At 40.9% G+C, this 21,883-nt stretch overlaps 1 protein-coding gene across 4 annotated transcripts in view; it reads left to right on the top strand.

Annotated features, from left to right (window-relative positions):
• Nucleotides 1–21,883, top strand: part of LOC131105877 (metabotropic glutamate receptor 4-like) — a 169,955-nt gene that overhangs the window by 123,293 nt on the left and 24,779 nt on the right. For all 4 annotated transcript variants that reach the window (XM_058054319.1, XM_058054322.1, XM_058054320.1 and 1 more), the window contains exons 4-7: nt 1,093–1,228; nt 1,366–1,520; nt 1,622–1,762; nt 14,463–14,663. In XM_058054319.1, the coding sequence (XP_057910302.1) occupies nt 1,093–1,228; nt 1,366–1,520; nt 1,622–1,762; nt 14,463–14,663 (633 nt within the window). The remainder of the gene's footprint in view (nt 1–1,092; nt 1,229–1,365; nt 1,521–1,621; nt 1,763–14,462; nt 14,664–21,883) is intronic.

Raw genomic sequence — 21,883 nt, 5'->3', positions numbered from 1 at the left:
GTCTAGCGACTGTTCAGTGTTGTATAAGTAAATTTAAAGCACAATGTATTTTTATACGTCCAATTCATATCACATTTATTATTAACTTAAGGAATTTTACACATGGAGGAGGTCTACAATACATAACCAATGAATGAAGCGCTTTGGAAGACATTAAAAAGATTTATAATCATTAGACAAATTGTCAATTACTTAGTTGCCAATTAGTTGCTAAGCCCCAGCTGTGTCCCTGCAAAGACATTTTGCCCAATGGCAGCCATGTTTTTCAGTCAATCTTGCTCAGATTTTCCACGCATGTGCTTGTCAGTCCCCTTAGGTGTGTAACAAATTTGGTGGTGACTCGACAAAACACCCTAAAGTTACGGCGGGTGTTTTATAGAGTGCATTGAGTTATGTGAGACATTTCAAGTCAATCCAATGGATAGGGTCAAACAATGTTTAAAAACAATGACACCATGCCAATAATAGGAATAAATGACCAAAACAGGGCTGTACGGCGGTCTAGTGGTTAGCGCGCAGACCAGGATCAATCCCACCCTCGGCCATCTCTGTGTGGAGTTTGCATGTTCTCCCCGTACATGCGTGGGTTTCCGGTTTCCTCCCACATTCCAAAAACATGCTAGGTTAATTGGCGACTCCAAATTGTCCATAGGTATGAATGTGAGTGTGAATGGTTGTTTGTCTATATGTGCCCTGTGATTGGCTGGCCACCAGTCCAGGCTGTACCCCGCCTCTCACCCGAAGACAGCTGGGATAGGCTCCAGCACCACCGCAACCCTCGTGAGGAAGAGCGGTAGAAAATGAATGAATGAATAACCAAAACGGGGCTGTACGGCGGTCTAGTGGTTACTGTGCAGATCTCACATCTGAGTTCAATCCCTCCCTCAGCCATCTCTGTGTGGAGTTTGCATGTTCTCCCTGTGTGGGTTTTCTCCAGTTTCCTCCCAAAAACAAGGATCCAGGGTGTACCCCGCTTCTCGCTGGGATAGGCTCCAGCACCCCCCCCCCCCGACCGATAAGCGGTAGAAAATGAATGAATGAACGAATAACCAAAACAAAACAAGTGTAATTATCTGCTATGTTTGCATTTAGGGGGCGTATGCATCTCCCAGTCTGTGAAGATTCCCCGTGAGCCCAAGCAGGGCGAGTTTGACAAGGTGATCCGACGACTCCGCGAGAATCCCAACGCAAGAGTGGTCATTATTTTTGCCAACGAAGATGACATCAGGTATCACAGAGAAGTCTACAAACACTTTTAACCCCAGAAATGGGAAAATCTGCTGAATCGCAATATAAAAACAAAGTGGGGCACTGTGGGATGGTTGACCTCATCGACTGTGACATCTATTTTCTCCTCTGTTACAGGCGGCTGCTGGACGCTGCTAAAAAGGCCAACCAGACGGGTCATTTCATCTGGGTGGGCTCAGACAGCTGGGGCTCCAAGATCTCACCTGTTCTGCACCAAGAGGAGATGGCAGAAGGAGCGGTCACCATTCTCCCCAAGCGCCAGTCCATCAGAGGTAGAGATAAGGTTTAATTCATAACCCTGCAATCTTTAAATAAGATTCCTGACCTGTACTTTCCAGTTTACTGCGTCATTAACGACAATTATTCCCTTCAGGCTTTGATCGTTATTTCATCAGCCGGACACTGGAAAACAACAGACGGAATATCTGGTTTGCAGAATTCTGGGAGAACAATTTCAGCTGCAAACTGAGCCGTCATGCTTTGAAGAAAGGGTCCGGACTCAAAAAGTGCACAAGTAAGACATTTTTTCTGTTCCACTTGGGAGTTTTTAACAGAAATGACTACAAACTGTTTTTGATGTCTTAAAAGAGGAGACACCAATGGGCTCCTTATACACATGGTACTGCCGTATATCAATTATTTATATTCAGCTATTTGTATAAATAATATATTTTAAAAAAATTGCCTATGTCTTTGATAGGTAGTACTGTCAAGACAATACTACTTTTAGCTTCAAAACACACATTTTCACATACAGTATTCAACATTTCCCTGTGGTAAAAAATTATTCCAGCTGAATACTGATACTACTACTATTACTACCCCAGTCCAGTCCAGGTCATCCAAGATGTGCAGGCCAAGGAACTTAAAGCTGGTTAGCCGTACCAGATTGTCCCCGTTGGTGGTCATGCCTGAGTGCTATGTGGTCCTTGACCTCCGGAAATCAGTGATGATTTCTTTTGTCTTTTTAGTGTTAAGGTTGACTCAGCACCGTGCCCTGAGGAACATCGGTGTTGCGAGTGACGGTGGAGGATGTTAAGGCAGGCACCTTCTGCCAGGCTGGAGTCATGTTAGTCAGAAACTCTGTGATCCGTGATAAATATGTTGGGGCTTTTCAGTGTGGCTGAGAGTGGAGGTTGGAGTGTGGAGGGCAATGGAGATCTGTTGGACCTGTAGGCGAACTGGTGTTGGTTAAAGCCAGGTGGGATGTGGGCCTTGATATGCTGTAGTCCCAAATTTAGTTTCAGGGATGTCCAAAAAGCAGCCCGTTGTAGAAATATGACCATTGTAGAAAAATGACCTGAAAAAAAAAACAGCAAAAACTGAAAAAAAATGCTCAATGAAAAAGGGGAAAAGCTGGAACTAATAACAAATAATTATACTTCGTCTTTAAAGATGTATATAGCTTTTTTAAGGATTTTTCCAAATGTAAAAGCTATATATATATATATATATATATATATATATATATATATATATATATATATATATATATATATATATTTATATTTTTAATATTTTAATATATTTTTAATATTTTTAATATTTTTTATATTTTTAATATTTTTAATATTTTTAATATTTTTAATATATATATATATATATATATATATATATATATATATATATATATATATATATATATATATATATATATATATATATTTTACAAATATTAAAAATATTAAAAATATTAAAAATATTAAAAATATAAAAAATATTAAAAATATTAAAAATATATTAAAATATTAAAAATATAAAAAAATATTTACAAATATTAAAAGTATTAAAAATATAAAACATATTAAAAATATATGTAAAAAGTGACCCTCAAATGCTTTGATTTTTCAGGATGTGAAAAAAAGTTTGGACACCCCTGGCTTAGGTAAATTGTGTCACTTTGTGTAAATAGGAAACATTCCGACTAAAGGGCACATTTCAAGTGGCCTGTTGGACTGAATTAGGCTTTAGGCAGCATGCCTGCACACACTCACACACTCACACACACTCCAGGGAGTCGAGGCACCGACCCGCATGCTGTGAGGCGGCACTGCCACTGAGCCACCATGCTGCCCTCAAGCAATATTTGCGTATATAACCACAATGTGCAGGGGAACTACTTTCCATGCAAAAACTGGCATTTAAGAGCAACAACGTGCTGTGACAATACATGAGAAGTATGCGAGTCCACTCGGCCATAACAAAAGAAAGATTCTTATTCTTTTTAGCACATTATGTATCATCTTATCTTATTTGAATAACAAATGTAGACTAATGTGGCTGTCAGCCAATGTGAACATCATTTAAGTACAGTCTTCAATAAAACTTGGGGGTCTCAAATGTTCACATGACTATTTGTAGCGACACTTAAGGATTGTGGTCAAAATTACCGTATTTTCTGGACTATAAGCCACACTTTTTTTCATAGGTTGGCTGTTCCTGTGACTTATACTTTACCTCACAAGGGTCGCGACCCTGGAGCCTATCCCAGCTGTCTTCGGGCAAGAGTACACCCTGGACTGGTCACCAGCCAATCACAGGGCACATATAGACAAACAACCATTCACACTCACATTCATACCTATGGACAATTTCGAGTCGCCAATTTACCTAGCATGTTTTTGGAATGTGGGAGGAAACCGGAGTACCCGGAGAAAACCCACGCATGCACGGGGAGAACATGCAAACTCCACACAGAGATGGCCGAGGGTGGAATTGAACCCTGGTCTCCTAGCTGTGAGGTCTGCGCGCTAACCACTCCACCACCGTGCAGCCTCCTCAAAAGATGTGTACCCAATTTTATGGTGATGTTGCTAAAAATTTCAAGTCGATCTGACAAATGGGGTCTCAAACTTTGGAGCTTGATAACTGCACACACACACAACACAGTAGGGATGCAAGTTTGATTTAATTTCCACCCTTGTGTATGCGGCATCAGGAATAGAAGAGCTAGCCGAGATGAACAAAGTCATACTTTACCTCTATCTATGGTGGGTGAGGAAGAAGAAAGACAAATTAAAAAAAGAAACGGCAGCTGAGGCTGGCTCATCCCAACACGTTGTCTCTCCTGAGAGGAGGAGCGCTGAGGCCTTGGAGGAACAAGATGACACTGATAAATGACTTGGGCTGCTCTTTGGCGCCACTGACCTAAGCTCGCTGTACATTGGGAATGACGCTGATTCTCCTCTGGGAATAGTGATGGTGCTTCAGGAGCAGTAGACATTCAGTTTGACTATTGACTCCATGGTGTAAAATAGAGATGGTTTTCGTTCGTGAGAGTTTTACTGAATTGGGACTGACAGATATTTTTGTCTGTTACCTTGTTCAATTACCTTGTTTCTCAACTCTATTTTTCTCCACTGTAAAGCGTCTTTGAGTATTTTATAGTTAAACAATAGCCTACCAGAAGAAATCAAAATATTGCTACTTTAATAATTCAGTCATTTAAGGTAATGTATATCTTTAATAGGAATAACCGAATAACCAAATTATTGAGTCCTTGAATTTTATTACGTTTGTAGGAAATTTATTAAATTTGCGGGATTATTACATTCAAAGCTGCAGATTTGTGGGCAGTTATTACGTTTGCGTGTGTAACACGTTCCACAGTCGGCCCCTGTGCCACACTTTGGACACCTGTGTGTGTTCTTTTTTCGGGAAGGAGTTGCTACCAGGCGACGAAGAAGTATGTCTAAGCATTGCCTTCTGGTTCTGCTGCTGATCAGGGGTTGGGCTGCATTGTGGGGGGGTTTAAACATTACATGGCGATACAATTGGAGATGCAGCTCCAGTGGATACTTCACCTTTATTGCCTGTTTGTATTTAATTACCAAATTAATGCATGATGCAAAAAACACTTTGTGTCTTTGACTTGCTAAACTTACTTGCAAAATGTAGCGACCATGTTGCTACATTGTCAACACGGATCTCTTCTACGTACTGTATGAGGTGTGTTATGGAGCTGAACCAATGATGGCTGGCGCTTGTGAAATGGATGCTCAGCCAAACGTAATGATAGTAAATAAAACCACTCGGTGATTAAGGGTGCAGACAAGTCCGAAGGGAGCTCTTGAGACATGCTTGGCATTAAGACAGCAGCAGCTGTTTAACTCTGATGGGGGGGGGGGGGGGCAGCCACACGTCACATGCTGACACTGGGAACACCAGGGTGCGCGTGTATAGCACTTAATTTGCGGTTCCAATAATTGCTCATACACCGCCACTTCCATATTTCAATGCGTGTATAATAGCTGTTTTTCTCCATATGAGAAATCTTGCTTCACACCCTCGGGAGTACCTATACATTTTCTACTTTTAAAATATGCGGAATAAGTGTGGGAGGCATATTTAGGTCTTACCCCTGGACTGTGTCATGACTGAACAGTGGCAATTGAAAAGAAAGGGAGGGATCTGGAATCCCATCCAATAACTACAAGTCATTTTTTACAGCAAGTGTTGGTCGGAAATTGGAAGTGAACATTTGGTTTGTGAGTTTGTGTCAAAATTAGACAACTCACGTTTTTTCGGCATTTGCTGTTGGTCCTGGAATGCAACATTGAGCATCTACTGTATATATTACGTACACTACCGCTCAAAAGTTTGGGATCACTTGCAAATTTCTTAGTTTTCCAAAGAAAAACACATTTTCATGGATTTCACAAACAATTTTTTTTCCATTTCACAAACAATTAAAATTAATCAGATGATTTTCAAAGAATGATCTACATTTTTGCATAGAGGCCTACTATCAACAACTGTCAGTCCTCTGCATCAATCTCCTGGTATGGCTGCTAATCCAAGTTCATCATTTTATAAGGCTAATAGATTATTAGGAATCCCATCTAAAAATCTAAACTAAAACCAAAATCTCTTACCATGCTGTTAACTACTCCCTTCACAAACTGGGTCTAACAAGGACATAAAAACGATGCACAACTGTGCAAAAAGACAAATATCCGAGAGTGTGTAGTTTAAGACAAAAACGTCTCACAAGTCGTCACCTGGCTGCTGAACTAAATAGTAGCCGTCAAACACCAGTGTCAGTATCAACAGTGAAGAGGCAACTTCAGGATGCTGGACTTCATAGCAGGACTGCCAAGAAAAAGCCATATCACAGACTAGCCAAAAAAATGTCCAAGTGATCCCAAACTTTTGAGCGGTAGTGTATATATATGTGGCGGGGTACACCCAGTCAACCATCATTCACAATTCAGAGTCTCCAATTAGCATGCATGTTGTTAGGATGTGGTAGCAAGCCAGAGAACCCATGGAAAGCACAGGGAGAACATGCAAACCCCACACAGAAATACTCAAAAGGATATTCCGACCCAGATCTCCATACTGTGAGGTGCACCAACCACTACAGAAGGCGTCTACCTCATTCACATGATGGTTGTGGTGCTGATTGTGAGCAATGTGAGGATGCTCACTGTAGCTCTTGAAGGAATCTCTGTGTCTGGTCTCAGACAATTTAGCTATTTTCTTGTCAATCTTGACTCTACAACCTTTGCTTCACGGGGACAGGCAGTCTCCAAACAGTTGTTTGAGGTTAAAGAGTGACACTCCTTGTTCCTATTTCACCAATTGGAAAAGCTTTGACGTCCGGCCACGAGAGAGAATCACGCTGCAGAATAATCAGTGTCCTCCGAGGCTTGGACTGATCAAAGGATAAAGGAGGGCTCGACTGACTGGGAGGGAGAAAAAATGGAGTCTTGTCTTTTATCTGTGAATGAAGGAGATGTCAAATTGATATTGATTAATGTTGAAAGGGGAGGCAAGGCAGATGTGGCAGGTTGCATATTTATTCTGCTTATTAAAGATGTGAGTAGTTCAAACCTGCTTTTGCTAAAAGCATCAATAGCACCCAGGATCAGTGCAGCACGGTACATTCTGGAACAATTTAATGGCCATAGTTCTTCTAAGGGGCTGCACGACGGTCTAGTGGTTAGCGCGCAGGCCACACAGCTAGGAGACCCGAGTTCAATTCCATCCTCGGCCATCTCTGTGTGGAGTTTGCATGTTCTCCCCGTGTATGTGTGGGTTTTCTCCGGGTACTCCGGTTTCCTCCCACATTCCAAAAACATGTTAGGTTAACTAGCGACTCCAAATTGTCCATAGGTATGAATGTGAGTGTGAATGGTTGTTTGTCTACGTATATGTGCCCTGTGATTGGCTGGCCACCAGTCCAGGGTGTACCCCGCCTCTCACCCAAAGACAGCTGGGATAGGCTCCAGCACCCCCGCGACCCTCATGAGGATAAGCTGTAGAAAATGAATGAATGAATGAATGAACATGCAACTTATACTCCAATGCGACTTATGTATGTTTTTATCTACCTAATTATGCATTTTTGGCCTTGTGCGACTTATAGTCCAGAAAATATGGTAATATATGTATATATAATATGTGCTTGTCAGTCCCCAAAAGATGTGTACCCAATTTTGTGGTAAGAAACTAGAGCTGTGTGTGAGAAATTTCAAGTCGATCTGACAAATGGGGTCTCAAACTTTGGAGCTTGATAACTGCACACACACAACACAATACTACTAGGGGTGCAAGTTTGATAAAAAAAAAAAAAATTATTTAATTAGATTTTTGTCGCTCGAAGACAGCTGGGATAGGCTCCAGCACCCCTGCCACCCTCATGAGGATAAGCGGTAGAAAACAAATGAATGAGTTCTTCTAGGATGGAATTAAATACAGCAAACAATGCATCCTTTATTACTCTTCCTTGAGTCATTCACTCCAGCTACCTGTATTTGCATAAGCATCGTTCCATCCTCCAACTCTGAAAAAAATCAAAGACCTGGGTCTTCTTAAGAACTCTTAAGAAGGTGTCATGTATTTCCAGAACACTGACATTCATTCACATTCTCGTTCACTTTGCACAGTTGTGCTATGGCCTCATTTGAGCAAGCCTCATTAATTCACGCTCAACGACTACGTCGGACAAATACTAATCTAACTAGATAGAACTGCTCTAGTCTGAGAATGTGGTGCAAGATCCAAAGTATTTATCCTCTAAGGGAGGAGGTATGTCCAAACAGTATTGGTTTCCTTCTTTGTGGTGTCAAATGAGCGTCGTTAGAATACAATAGAGTCGGGCCGCTGCCAGCCAAAGATGGTCATTAGGTGGTATCAACTTTTCCATTCAGATATAATGATGATCATGATGATGCCTGAAACCCAGGTGGCTATTATTTGTTAGATGTTAAATAATTCTGAGGCAAAATGAATCTTTTAGGAAAGGATAAAAGGACAGCAAGAAAGATGATGCAGCAGACCTCCCACTCTGTTCAAGGTTTCTCAACTTTAACGTAGATGGCTTCCCTGAATGGTTGTTTGTCTATATGTGCCCTGTGATTGGCTGGCGACCAGTCCAGGGTGTACCCCGACTCACGCCCGAAAACAGCTGGGATAGGCTCCAGCATACCCCCGTGATGGATAGATAGATGGATTAATGGCTTCTTTGCCAGAATGCGTACATTTATTTCTTCAAAAGAGTATTTTTGTTTCTTTTTGAGGTGCAGGTAGACAGCTGAGTCTTGACTGGAAGACTTACCCTGTTTGTGTTGTGATATGTATGCTCCTGCTCAATGGCTGCCGGGTTTCCCCAATGGGAAAATCGATCAATTTTTGACTGCACTGGACAGCATACACCAGATTGTTTTCCCGGTGATGGGGTGTCCTGTTTTGGGGGTGTACCAACTTTTGTCTTGTGTTACCAGGTCTGAAGTGTACTGGTATGTTGCGTTTGTTAAAAATCCTTCTGAATTTGTCAGATAGACCACGTACTGTACATTGGGGATGGCAATGTTATCTTGTCTGCTGCTGTTTCCTTCCTCATCCATCTTGCTTTTGTTCTCTCTGAAACACAATGTACTTTTTCTAAGCGACCAGCCACTGGTTTTGCTTAGTAGTGATGTAGACTTGGTTTCTTTTTACTTGACTTAAATTTTTAGGCATCACTCACTAAAGCGGATTGAATACTCGACTCACTCGAATCATGTACACACACACAAATAAACAACTTACCCATAGACATATACAGTATACACACTGAGCAAACACCTAATTGAGATAGTTGGCCCATTGTAGTGACACGTACGGCAGATCTTCCCCTTAAACATTCATCCATTCATTTTCTACCGCTTTTCCTCACAAGGATCGCAGGGGGTGCTGGAGCCTAACCCAGCTGTCTTCGGGTGCAAGGAGGGGTACACCCTGGACTGGTCGCCAGCCAATCACAGGCCACATATAGACAAACAACCATTCACACTCACATTCGTACCTATGGACAATTTGGAGTCGCCAATTAACCTAGCATGTTTTTGGAATGTGGGAGGAAACCGGAGTACCCGGAGAAAACTCCACACAGAGATGGCCGAGGGTGGAATTGAACCCTGGTCTCCTAGCTGTGAGGTCTGCGCGTTAACAACTCGATCGCCGTGCCGCCTCTCCCCTTAAACAAATGCAAGAAAATGGACCTTTCTACAAATGTTTTGAAGGCTGATTTCACCGTAGGAACCGCGGGAGAAATCGCCAGGTGTTCCGTGAGGAATTATCCAATATCAGTTAGTTTTTTTAATTAACATTTATTAATCATTTTCTGCCAATATTTTGTATTTGTCAAGTGTCCGTGGTGTAACGACTGGCAGAGCAATGTGATATTCATTCAGCAACACGTAGCTGATTGCCTCGTTGCCTCGCTGATTGCCTGATTGCCTTAGTGATGCACGTGAATTGGTTAGTGGTGTGCCGCAAGATTTTCCCAGTGCAAAAAACGTGCCGTGGCTCAAAATGTTTGAAAAACACTCCTAATACCTCATTTTTACAGTCATATTACCCAATATAGTAAACAATATAAAATAAAATAAACCATTTACAACTGGTATAATGTATCCCAGTGCTAGGATTGACGGTTGCCAGAACTCCAAGATGTTTAGTGGTCTGCATTTTTGCAAGCTGTCCTCCATAAAACGGTGGGTGCATACTACACATGAAGCGGGCTCATGTAGCTTCGGGCACGTTAGAGCCAATATCATATCCATGAGGAGGAAGTTTTCTCCTTCATGACATCATGAAAAGCTGCATCTGTGAAAGCGACTACTTGAGCACATCAAACAAGTGAGAGAGATGATAGATTTTTCTACGTTTGCTGCTCATAAACGGTCTCGGAGGACACATATTACTGTTAGAAGATCATTCTAAAGTCACTTTTGCATAATAGGAGATCTATGGAAGTTTTTAAGACTCTTTAGGGATCACCTGGTATCCTCCAAAAATAGGAAAAAAAAACACATTCAAAGGAATCTTTAATTCGCAGTACTACTCATGCAGTTTTATGACATAATGGACTTTCAAGTGCACCTTCCAAAGGGTGCTACTACCATAAAAACCTCAGAGGACACCCACTCCTCCACATTCACACTTTGTTTCATCTGGATGGTTTTGTTTACAAGCACCGGTCTGCAGGTCCCACATGAGAGATGAAGACAAAGAGCAAAGGGAAAATGCTTGCCTGAAGTCAATACCAAGTCAGTGTGTGTGTGGCCCCGCCGAGGCCAACCAGAGCGCCATCGCTCTTGCACAAACTCTCGTTTCTCTGCGGCGCTGTGTTCACGTTGGCCAAACTGTGACTAAATTTGTCCAATCAAAGCCGCCCTCTTGGACCTTTAATTACTGAGCCGTGAGCTGGAAATGATTATTCATGCATTTGAAAAGCTCACCAGATAATCGGTGATGTAAAAACGCCCCGAGTCCGAGTGGCGAGTAAGGGATGGGGACAAGAGCCGATTTGGAGGTCTAGCACTTTTCAGATTGAAGAGGCGATTGAAAATTGCTTGAACCTAAAGGAGACACAGGTTGAATGATAAATAGCTTGCTGTTATAAAATGCTTGGAAGGGAGTGCCATTACGGGCACAGAAAACACTTAACTGGCAAAAAAAAAAAAAAAGAAATTAAACAAGAAACACTCCTGACCTGAGACTACCACCCTCATTTATATGTTGTTCTACTAATGCATCACATTACATACTGTAATCATTATTAAGTCAACACTTTCATCAACATACAGTATCAAAGGCAGTCTACATCTCTCAAAGGAAGACAATTTGTGTATGTGTAAAGAAAATCAGTACACATAATTAATTAATCACATGACTTAAGTGGAAAACAATGGTAACTGTCACGATCCTCAAGTTAGCCTATATGACAGTTTAGTTAGTTTCCGCTTCTATGCCCGAGTTCCTGTTATATGCTCTTATTTTGGTAACATTTCCTGTTTGCCCTGGGTTTTGTCCGCCTGCTTTGCTTTTCCCTTTTCACTCGCACCTGTTGCTATTTGTGTTCCCCTTCTATCGTCTTGCTGGTGTCCTGTTGCTGTATATCATATTTATATATTAAAAATAGACTTTTAATCTTCACTTGGTTCTCCTGCTCTCTGCATACTGGGGTCGTGTCACAATGCCGAAGCCGAGACGTAACAAGTAACCATGGTAATTGCAATTAGCCATTATTGGAAATAACATTAGCGAAATGTAGCGTCCATGTTAACTATTAACATTTAGTATCTTAATGTGAACAACTGTTGTCCTTTAGAACCATCCATAATAACATTTATTTATTATAGTTTGTTGATTTAATGGTCATATAATTCATATAATTTACTCAATTTTATTTGGTGGGAAATTAGGTGCTAGCAAAAAAAAAAAAATCACAGCTGTTTCAAAGAAGCCTCTCCTTCAGCATTTTGGCTACCATGGCAACAAGTTCCAAACCATCTAATTTGACATCTGACACCAGCGCCTTTTATTAAAAAAACGATTTCTGACTGGAAGCACATGCTGTTCTCACACTAAAAAAGGTTTGTTCCCATCCTGAAAAGAATCCATGTACAGCACTTTTTTTTTCTAGAGAGACTCATAAAGCTTGTCGTGATTGGCAATAATTGAAAAGAGGGACGGTCTCGGCACCTGCTGGTGAGGCTTAACCCCGTTCCATTTTGTCATAAGGCAAGCTCGTCACCACTGCTAATTTTTTTACTCTTAATCCACTCGGCCTTTGCGCAACTTGCATGCTGCGGGGGTGGCGAATTTGGGATTGACATGTTGACATCGCCTTCTTGGAGCCCACCAGCTCTGATCAATTAATAATAATCACAAGAAGCTTTGCAACAGCGCCGGCCAGGATTAATAAACTCCTATCGTGTATTATTCCATTGAGCCCGCGAGTGGATTATCTCTGCTCCGCGAATGTACAGTGTGTCTGCTTTGGCGGCATCGCTAAGTCCTCTTCCTTGGCCTCTATAGGCACAATATGAATTCATACACCAACTCTGTCTTATGTGATTAATTATAGCTGCATAATTCAGTCTATAGGATTTGTCAAGTTAATGAAAAATGACAAGCTGGAAGACAGCATGTGGTGTTTGTGGAACATAATAGCATAAACGTGTTCATGCAAAACGTCATGTTTACAGAATCACTCACTGGGAAATCCATGTAATTCTGATGGGGACAAGAAAGATATTTTCTGTTGAACTTATAAGATTTCCCAAGGGAGAAAACCTTACAATCCAGATATTGGAATTCATTCACTCTTCGGCAGCAACCTGCATATTTAGCTTCGAGCTAATTGCAAGAGGCAAGGCGGCAATAAGAGCTACTGAAAAGTAATGGGTTTTTTTTATGATGTCTTTTACGCGGGGCTGCACGGCGGACGTGTGGTTAGCGCGCAGACCTCACAGCTAGGAGACCAGGGTTCAATTCCACCCTCGGTCATCTCTGTGTGGAGTTTGCATGTTCTCCCCGTACTCTGGGTACTCCGGTTTCCTCCCACATTCCAAAAACATGCTAGGTTAATTGGCGACTCCGAATTGTCCATAGGTATGAATGTGAGTGTGAATGGTTGTTTGTCTATATGTGCCCTGTGATTGGCTGGCGACCAGTCCAGAGTGTACCCCGCCTCTCGCTTGAAGACAGCTGGAATAGGCTCCAGCACCCCCCGGGACCCTTGTGAGGAAAAGCGGTAGAAAATGAATGAATGAATGAATTTTACGCCGCATGGGGGGGGGACTCTCCCTCTCTCTGAATTGTACTGTCCTAAGTGATTCTACAAATTAGCACAGCGAAAAATGGAAGGATGCTCATGTTGTTATGTATTTAGTCTAATTTACTTTAGGTAGAAACACACACAGGGTTTTGGATCAGGGGATTTCACAGGGTAATATACTGGTCCTCTTTTACCAGTGTTTGTTATTTAAGGCATAACTACAGTTTCCAGTGATGTTTCTCATCACCAATGTCTTCCCATCTAGCATCCTTATCAAAATCAATTTACAGTTTATTAGATTACAACCTAACCTCCATGTAAACAATGAAGGAGCAACCTTCCAACTGCGGTGCAGGTCTGGTTTAAATGCTAACGTGTTTTGAAGGACAGTTCCACCGCAGTGGACGTATGCATGAGTGACGTTCCATGCAATTTGGTACCTAGGCCTTCAGTGGCGACTTAATGGGGTTGAATATTATTATTACTAAACCACGAAACCAAGATAACCTTATGATCAAATTCATCATCGCCGATACGCCTGACTTACATGTCTGCTGTGAGTTATATGTAAGTTCCACTGGCGATCTGGGGGCTGCCTGTGAATTTGTCACTTGGCCAAACGTAACAGGCATCAGACCACTTCAAACTACATCATCTAGAGCAGTTCAGAATCAATTTTTATCTAATGATATGGGAAAAACATAAAACATTTGAATAAAATACATCTACTCACCAGAGATGCTGATTATTTATACACAAAATCCATCCATCCTCCCAGATTGCTATTACGACCATCACAGATAGTTTGGTGCTTATCCAAATTGGGAAAAATCCTGTGAGAGAATCTGTGTAGCTATCTACATGACATGATGATCCAAATGTAGAACCAAGGAGGTTTGCATAGTAATTATTCCAAACACGGCTTAGCATCAGAATCAGAATCAGAAAAGGTTCAGAATCAGAATCAGAAAAGGTTTATTGCCAGGTATGATCAAACACATACTAGGAATTTTTTTGGTATAGTAGGTGCAGACACATCTATTAAAAAAGAATGAAAAATACAAAATATACAGAATAACTGTATAAATATATGTACACAGTCTGTTTTTTGTTTGTTTCAGTCTGTTTTGTTTCATTTATGTTTGTCGTCTGTGTCTTCTAGATCAGGAGCGTATCGGCAAGGACTCAAACTACGAGCAGGAGGGCAAAGTGCAGTTTGTAATCGATGCCGTCTACGCCATGGCTCATGCGCTACACAACATGCACCAGGAGCTCTGCCCGGGCAAGGTGGGCCTGTGTGCTAAAATGGACCCCATCAACGGCACGCACCTTCTCAAGCACATACGCCGCCTCAACTTTAAAGGTGAGTTGGAATTCATCTCTTCGTATCACACAGGTGTAAGCAACTCACGGCTCTGGTGCCGATCAGGCTGTGAACTATGATGTTATTACTCTGAATGATAACGCACATAACAAGGAAGTGGTGGAAGCGATGCAGGCAGGATCGGTACCTCAGATGTGCTTTAAACACGCTATTAACCTTGCAATCCAGCCTGCACTCGGTGTTCCCAGCTCATGACTTGTGGCTGATTTTGAACGAATGCCGCAGTTTTAATCTACAAGCAGAAGCTGTAGTAATTTTACATTTGTTAGAATTGCAACAAGTTCTTTAAGATTTGTCAGATCAAAACACGATTGTTACATATGGCTTTTACGTGTGATGCTAGCGTCAATTTCATCGCCGTGTGCGCTGCTCACAAAAATTGCTAAGTGTGCTGGCCACACCCCGTTGAGCCCATTATCTCGTCCCATTCTCGTCTCGTCCTGCGAGCTTAGTTAAACTCAATACTGATTTCAAAATTGTATTAGGTCTGAGGTTAAGTTTATATATTCATCATTTCACCAGTAAAAAGTTTCAACTGATTAACAGGAGTCAGAGATTTTCTTCAATTATCAGCACCACTAATTTATAAAACCACAATGGTTGTGTTTAATTTGTGAAATCATAATGTCTTTGAAGAAAGTCTTTTTTTTAATTTTTTTTTAGACACATTAATGACTGCCCTCGCTTGTTTTTTCCATTTTCTCCAGCAAGCTATCTGCCAGGTTCGCGTTTATGACATGACTAGCATATTCATTATTCACTTATTCACACACAAAAACCAGTGATCCACAATTTCTTTCTGGGAAAAAAAAAGGAAAGGGGAGGGGAAGCAATTTAAGACTATTATAATTCTTTCACAGGGACTGGAGTGTGCAGTGTTTGTACAGATAAATTATTCATTTGAAGTCGCGCTCTGTGAGATACTGTATCTTTTTTTTTCCCCCTATTCTAATTCAGAAGAATGTCAATTAAATGTTTAATACAGCTGAAAAGAATAATTCCCAAATACTGTTGAGTCTTTCTCACTGGGATACTTTTATGATGAAAGACTGGTAATATTTGTTTTTATATATATTTTCCACAAGTAAAGTTAATTGTCTTTTATTACATATATTATTACAACTCCTTTATGAGTATTGTTAGTGTTCTAGTGGTTTCACCACCATAAATATGTTAAATATCTTTAATTAAAGAAGATAATATTTGGTTGGACACACTTTTGGTCAACTTTTAACTCAAAATCACAAGAACATGCAAAAAACAAGCATTTATTAAAAAAATGTCATATTTTTTTGTTTGTTGAATGAATTTAGTCATTTAGAACCAATGAATCACCCCTTTAATAGCTAGCATTAATTCACTGTGGATTTTAAACATGATTAAAACAAGATTTTTATATGCCATGGTGGCCATTAAAAATATCTCCTGCTCCTTTTTATCTTGTTCACCTGAAATGACTGCCCAGAGTCTCCCCGACAACTGCCAAACAGAAGCACTCGCTTAGAGGCACTCTTGACTTTCAGCTGGCACATTTTAATTTTTTTTTTTTTTGGGGGGGGGGGTTAAAAAAAAAAAAGACCACCTAAAACGTTATCTCAACACCAAACATAACAATGTCCTTATGACCGCCACAAGTATGCTATCTACAGTCCAAGCAGGTCTAGACGATCACTGGCATTTAAAATGGAAATAAAAATAAATTTACAGTTCAGTATCTTGTGGGCCTCCTGGGTGGTGGGGGGGCTCGACTCGGTGCCCTTCTGCCCTTGTGGGTTGTGGTCTCTCGTCGGTCTCAGGTGTTTTGGGGTCTTCTTCGGCCTGTCGGCGCCATGTTTCTCTCTGCGGCCTCTTGCTTGAGACCTCTGGACATGAAATAACACCCCTATAGTCACCTTTACACTCATATTATCCAATATAGTAGATATAATTACAGAAAATCAGACATTAGCATTGGGAGATACAGCATATACAGCATATACAGTACTTCTCATCTCTAAAATATTACATATCATGTAATTCTGAATGTTTTTGTATTTAGCCATTTTTATGCTTGAGCGTGCTAAATGTAGGCCAAGAATACCTGAAGTTTGATTTAATATGATTTAATAATTGAGGGATTTTTTTGATTGAAACTACGAACTGTATACTTAAAGCACAAGAACATAAATATTGTTAAGAATTGTAGATGTTTTGTATAATTACTATGGCTGTATTGTCTTGTTATTGTTAAAATGTATATTTAAAAATATATAAAATATATAAAAAAAATATTTTACCTTTATTTACCCAGGCAAGCAATTTAAGAACAAATTCTCATTTACAATATATATATATATATATATATATATATATATATATATATATATATATATATATATATATATATATATATATATATATATATATATATATGTAATATTTAATCAATTCCCACCCCTTAGTGCGAAGAGGCATCAACATAGCCTCATAGTTTGAGTTCTACAGGAAGTCACAGAGCCAAAGTCTTTTCAGATATGACGAGCTAAGACACAACTTTATTGACCCATCAAACCTTAAATGAATTTAGTTCCAGCAATAAACTCTGTGAACAACATGTGACCAGACAGGTTGCCTCCAGGTTACACACTACATTTCATCTAATTGCATCAGCACACTGCAGGATATTGACGCTGTCCAGATGTATGAACTGAATCCACTGCATTGTGAATCATATTCAGACCAAAATGTGCAAGGATCTGTATTCAGAAATCTATGTATGCTCGTGTAGAAGTGATTCATTCTTTCTATTGCTGTGTTTCTTGTGTTTGTCAGCAGTTTTAGTGCTAAAAAATAATGACTACTTCTCTACAAAACAAGGGTTTCTCATGGATTTGAAGCCGTGACAATGAAATTTCCAAAAGCTCCTTAAAAACTCAGCTAAAAGTAGACACTTGCAGGGAGCCGGAGCCCCACTGCTCGCGTAAAAACCATTTATCTGTGATATCTCAACGCACTGTCTGCAGGGTGCACGCAAGGCTAGCTGACGACAGATAACCTTTTCCAAAAGATGGAGGGTAATCTCGAGATAGTTCTCATCATCGGGTAATATCTGTGTGATTCTTCCACATTCACTTGCAATCGGATTTTCCACACTGACAAATCTAAAGTCATAGTTTTTTTTATTTTTTATTTCCGAATCAATTTCACAGCTCAGTTTCAGCTCATTCAGCAGCCGCCCACAAAGAGAAAATATTCAAACATATCCAGTCCAACTCTCTTTGGAGTTCTTCTCACTTCAGTCGGTCACAAGCGGAAAAAGAAGTGTCTCATCAGTCTTTCCTGTCTCTTGTGATTTAAAAAGTGGTGTTCTCTCTTGTAAAAGCTTGCCAACTGCTTGCTTTTCTCAAGATGCCGGCACTATGAAACTCAAAAACATGCTGCTTGTTGGTTTATTTTTAAATGAATGCAAACTTATGTCTTGTCCTGGAGTGATACCTTGCCATTTTATTTTGGAAACAATCTGAAGCCATGTCCATACAGGTGTACTAGTAAAGGGATTTCATTCATTCATTCATTTTCTATCGCTTGCCACACAGAGATGGCCAAGGGTGGGATTGAACTCGGGTGGGTGAGGTCTGTGCGCTAACCACTCAACCGCCATGCAGCTTTCATTCAATCATTCATTTTCTACCGCTTTTCCTCACGAGGGTCGCGGAGGGTGCTGGAGCCTATCCCAGCTGTCTTCGGGCGAGAGGCGGGGTACACCCTGGACTGGTCGCCAGCCAATCACAGGGCACATATAGACAAACAACCATTCACACTCACATTCATACCTATGGACAATTTGGAGTCGCCAATTAACCTTGCATGTTTTTGGAATGTGGGAGGAAACCGCAGTACCCGGAGAAAACTCACGCATGCATGGGAACAACATGCAAACTCCACACAGAGATGGCCAAGGGTGGGATTGAACTCAGGTGTGTGAGGTCTGCGCGCTAACCACTCGACCACCTTGCAGCTTTAATAAAGAGATTCATACCTATGGACCATTTGGAGTCGCCAATTAACCTAGCATGTTTTTGGAATGTGGGAGCTAACCGGAGTACGGACATGCAAATTCCACACAGAGATGCCCAAGCGAGGAATCGAACCCGGCTTTCATAGGTGTGTGGCTTGCGCGGTATCTAGTCGACCACCGTGCAGACTATGCAGGGGATCCTCTCATTTATTGACTTCAGTGAGCTAACAAAACGTGTTCTATGTTTTATTATTTTCCTAAAAATATTCAAGTTTGATGTTTAAGGTCAATTCCAATTCATGGCCAGTTTATATGAAGAATGAACATATTCGAGATTTACCTTTTCTGCCTACAAATCTCTCTAAAAATACATAACATTTTATTTAAAGTATAATTTACAGTATTTTGGTCATTTACATGCATGGCAACTAATGATACCTTTTCTTGTTGAGCCTGAATATACGGATGAGGATGAGCTACATGGTTTTAGAAGCAGATCGGGCAAGAAGAGAGGGGTGAACCATGAGAGCAGACGAGGGCCGAGAGCGTCAGGACTGCAATAAATTGGTGGTATAAATGTGGAGCGTGCCAAGCGATGCTGACAGAAATCAAGTGTTTCTGGTGCTTTGAGTGGCACACAGTGTTACCATGGATGGAAAGGCTTTGTGTATCTGGTTTGGGAGGACACTGCTTTAAGAGACTGCATCACAACAAAGAATTCTTAGCACTAACAAACCCTGCAGTGGGAGAAACATTTTTTTTTCCAGAATTTACTGGAAAAGATGCCCCAGGCCAGCTGGACAACTGTCCATCCGGTAAGTCACCATGATATTGATTCACTTAGCCAGAAGTACGTCTTCTGTGTTCTGGTCTACAATGATAATATCACTACAGCAGGTCACATCACATAAAAGGTGTGCATGGTTGGCATTTTTTTAGAGTTTTTTTATAGAGGCCTTTATAGGCGGAATCGGTGAATCCCAATTACATCCATTCTAAGTTGAAAAACTGGCAGCACGAAGCGACTACCTGGAACGGACTGAAAAGGGAAAGACGTGTTCTTTCATATAAGGATTGTGGATGATGGGCATAATGTTTAAAGAATGTAGTGCCCTAAAAACAGAGCTTTTGGAAAATAATAACATTAATGAATATATGTTAGATCCCCACTTTTCATGGGGGTTACTTTCCGGGAGCAATTTGTGAGTAATTGACCATAAAAAAATATCTTTATTTTCCCCTTCCCCGCCAAACCTTCTCCAATGATTTCAGATCAACATTTGCAGTAAGAGTGACTTATTAGTGAATTATTAGATTAGATTCAGATCCAGAACCTCCCCCGTCTCTCCAATTTCATTCATTCATTCATCCTCACGAGGGTCGCGGGGGTGCTGGAGCCTATCCCAGCTGTCTTCGGGCAAGAGGCGGGGTACACCTTGGGCACACATAGACAAACAACCATTCACACTCACATTCAAACCTATGGACAATTTGGAGTCGCCAATCAACCTAGCATGAAACTGGAGTACCTGGAGAAAACCCACACATGCAAAACATGCAAACTCCACACACAGATGGCCGAGGGTGGGATTGAACCCTGGTCTCCTAGCTGTGAGGTCTGTGCTCTAACCACTTGTCCACCATGCAGCCCTCCTACGAATTTCAGATTAGAAAATATACTATTACTCATTACTCACCATTGATGACAAAAGTGACACGTTTCATCTCTTAGCAACTATGGTGTGTTCAAGGACCACTGAACAATGTGCAAAAAAAAATAACATTATCAGTGAAGCATGGAGGCATAAACAATGTAAAATGTCAACAATGTAAAAATGTTAGCTTGCTAAAAAAATTGAGACATAAAGACATAACTTTTTGGCCCAAAATATGCTAAATTACCAGGGTCCACTGTATGTTGTATATTTAAATCAAATATTATAGCAGCAGTTTTCAAACCCCCCTAGGCCTCTCTTTCCTTCAGGAGAGGTACAACAGTTTAAGAAAAGCTAATAAGAAAAAAACATATTTTTAAAGTCTGCAACGCTAACTTCAGTTGCGTTTAAGGCAAAGTGCATTGATTTTCATCTCTTACTGTCAGAGTATACAAAGCAGAAAACGCGCCCAGAAAATGTGTTTTTCTGGGAATAGGAGTGTCCCAATTGTACTATGTTCTCAGAGGGGAGGCGCATTGTGCCAGACTTTGAAAAGCTCCGTATGATAGTAGTTTTGTCTATTAACAACAACAATGACACTGGTGCCTTACATAAGCATATTTTTTTGCACATTTTGAGCAATTACAGGCATATGAAGAGAGATTTTAAACACACTTAGAGAAGGTTTCGTGTAGGCATCGATAAAGTGGGTCAAGCACGATGTTGAGGAACGGAGGAGTGACGATTCCCATGTTTCACTGTTCCAGTTACATTAATAACAGATTTTGTGGGTTTTATGTAGAGTGCAGAGCCAAAAAAAAATACTGCAACTGTGGGACATACTATGTATATAATGCCAACTGATAAGAGACGATACACAAGATTGGATCCTGAGTTTCCACTAATTACGGCGTATACATGCTTTTTCTCAGTGGACCGCATGCAGCATTACATGCATTATATCCTTTAATTAAAAATTGTAGACTGAGTTGTAAAACTATGATGGCATAAGACACATAAGAGAGAGGCTTCTGGAGCTAAGTGTACGCCTGGTAAATTCTGCATGACTGGCCTGTGCAGGGGTCATTAAGAGGTAATGAGCGTTGTAGGAGGAAACACTCCACACCGCCATTCACCAAGGTGTCCCGCTTGTGCGTTAGTGCAGAAAAAGCACATGTTGGATTAATGACCGATAATTCTTAAGGTGTGTGTAAGCGATGGGAAAAGATACCATGATCATTAAATATTGCATGGAGGTACAAGCAGTTAATTAACCCCAATGGCCGAGAACAAGCGAGCGGCCGCGGGTCCGCACACGTGTGCAATCTTGGGGCCGTGTTGTCACATTAGAGTACAACTCATTGCAGCGGTGGCAGTGGCCTCTGTGGAGCTCATTATGTGAGCAGACTGTTTAGACAAGCAGTTTGTGCCACATGACAGCTCTAATTTCTTATCTGCAACTCAAACGTTGACCAGACTTGCCCACAATGCACCACTCTATCCGCCCTAATGAAGAGGACATACCACTGGCTTTGGAGCGACGGAAA

The sequence above is a fragment of the Doryrhamphus excisus genome, chromosome 18 (genome assembly GCF_030265055.1).
Source record: "Doryrhamphus excisus isolate RoL2022-K1 chromosome 18, RoL_Dexc_1.0, whole genome shotgun sequence".
NCBI lineage: Eukaryota > Metazoa > Chordata > Actinopteri > Syngnathiformes > Syngnathidae > Doryrhamphus > Doryrhamphus excisus.
Note: the sequence above shows the minus strand (reverse complement) of the source record. Positions and strands in the feature narration are given on the sequence as shown.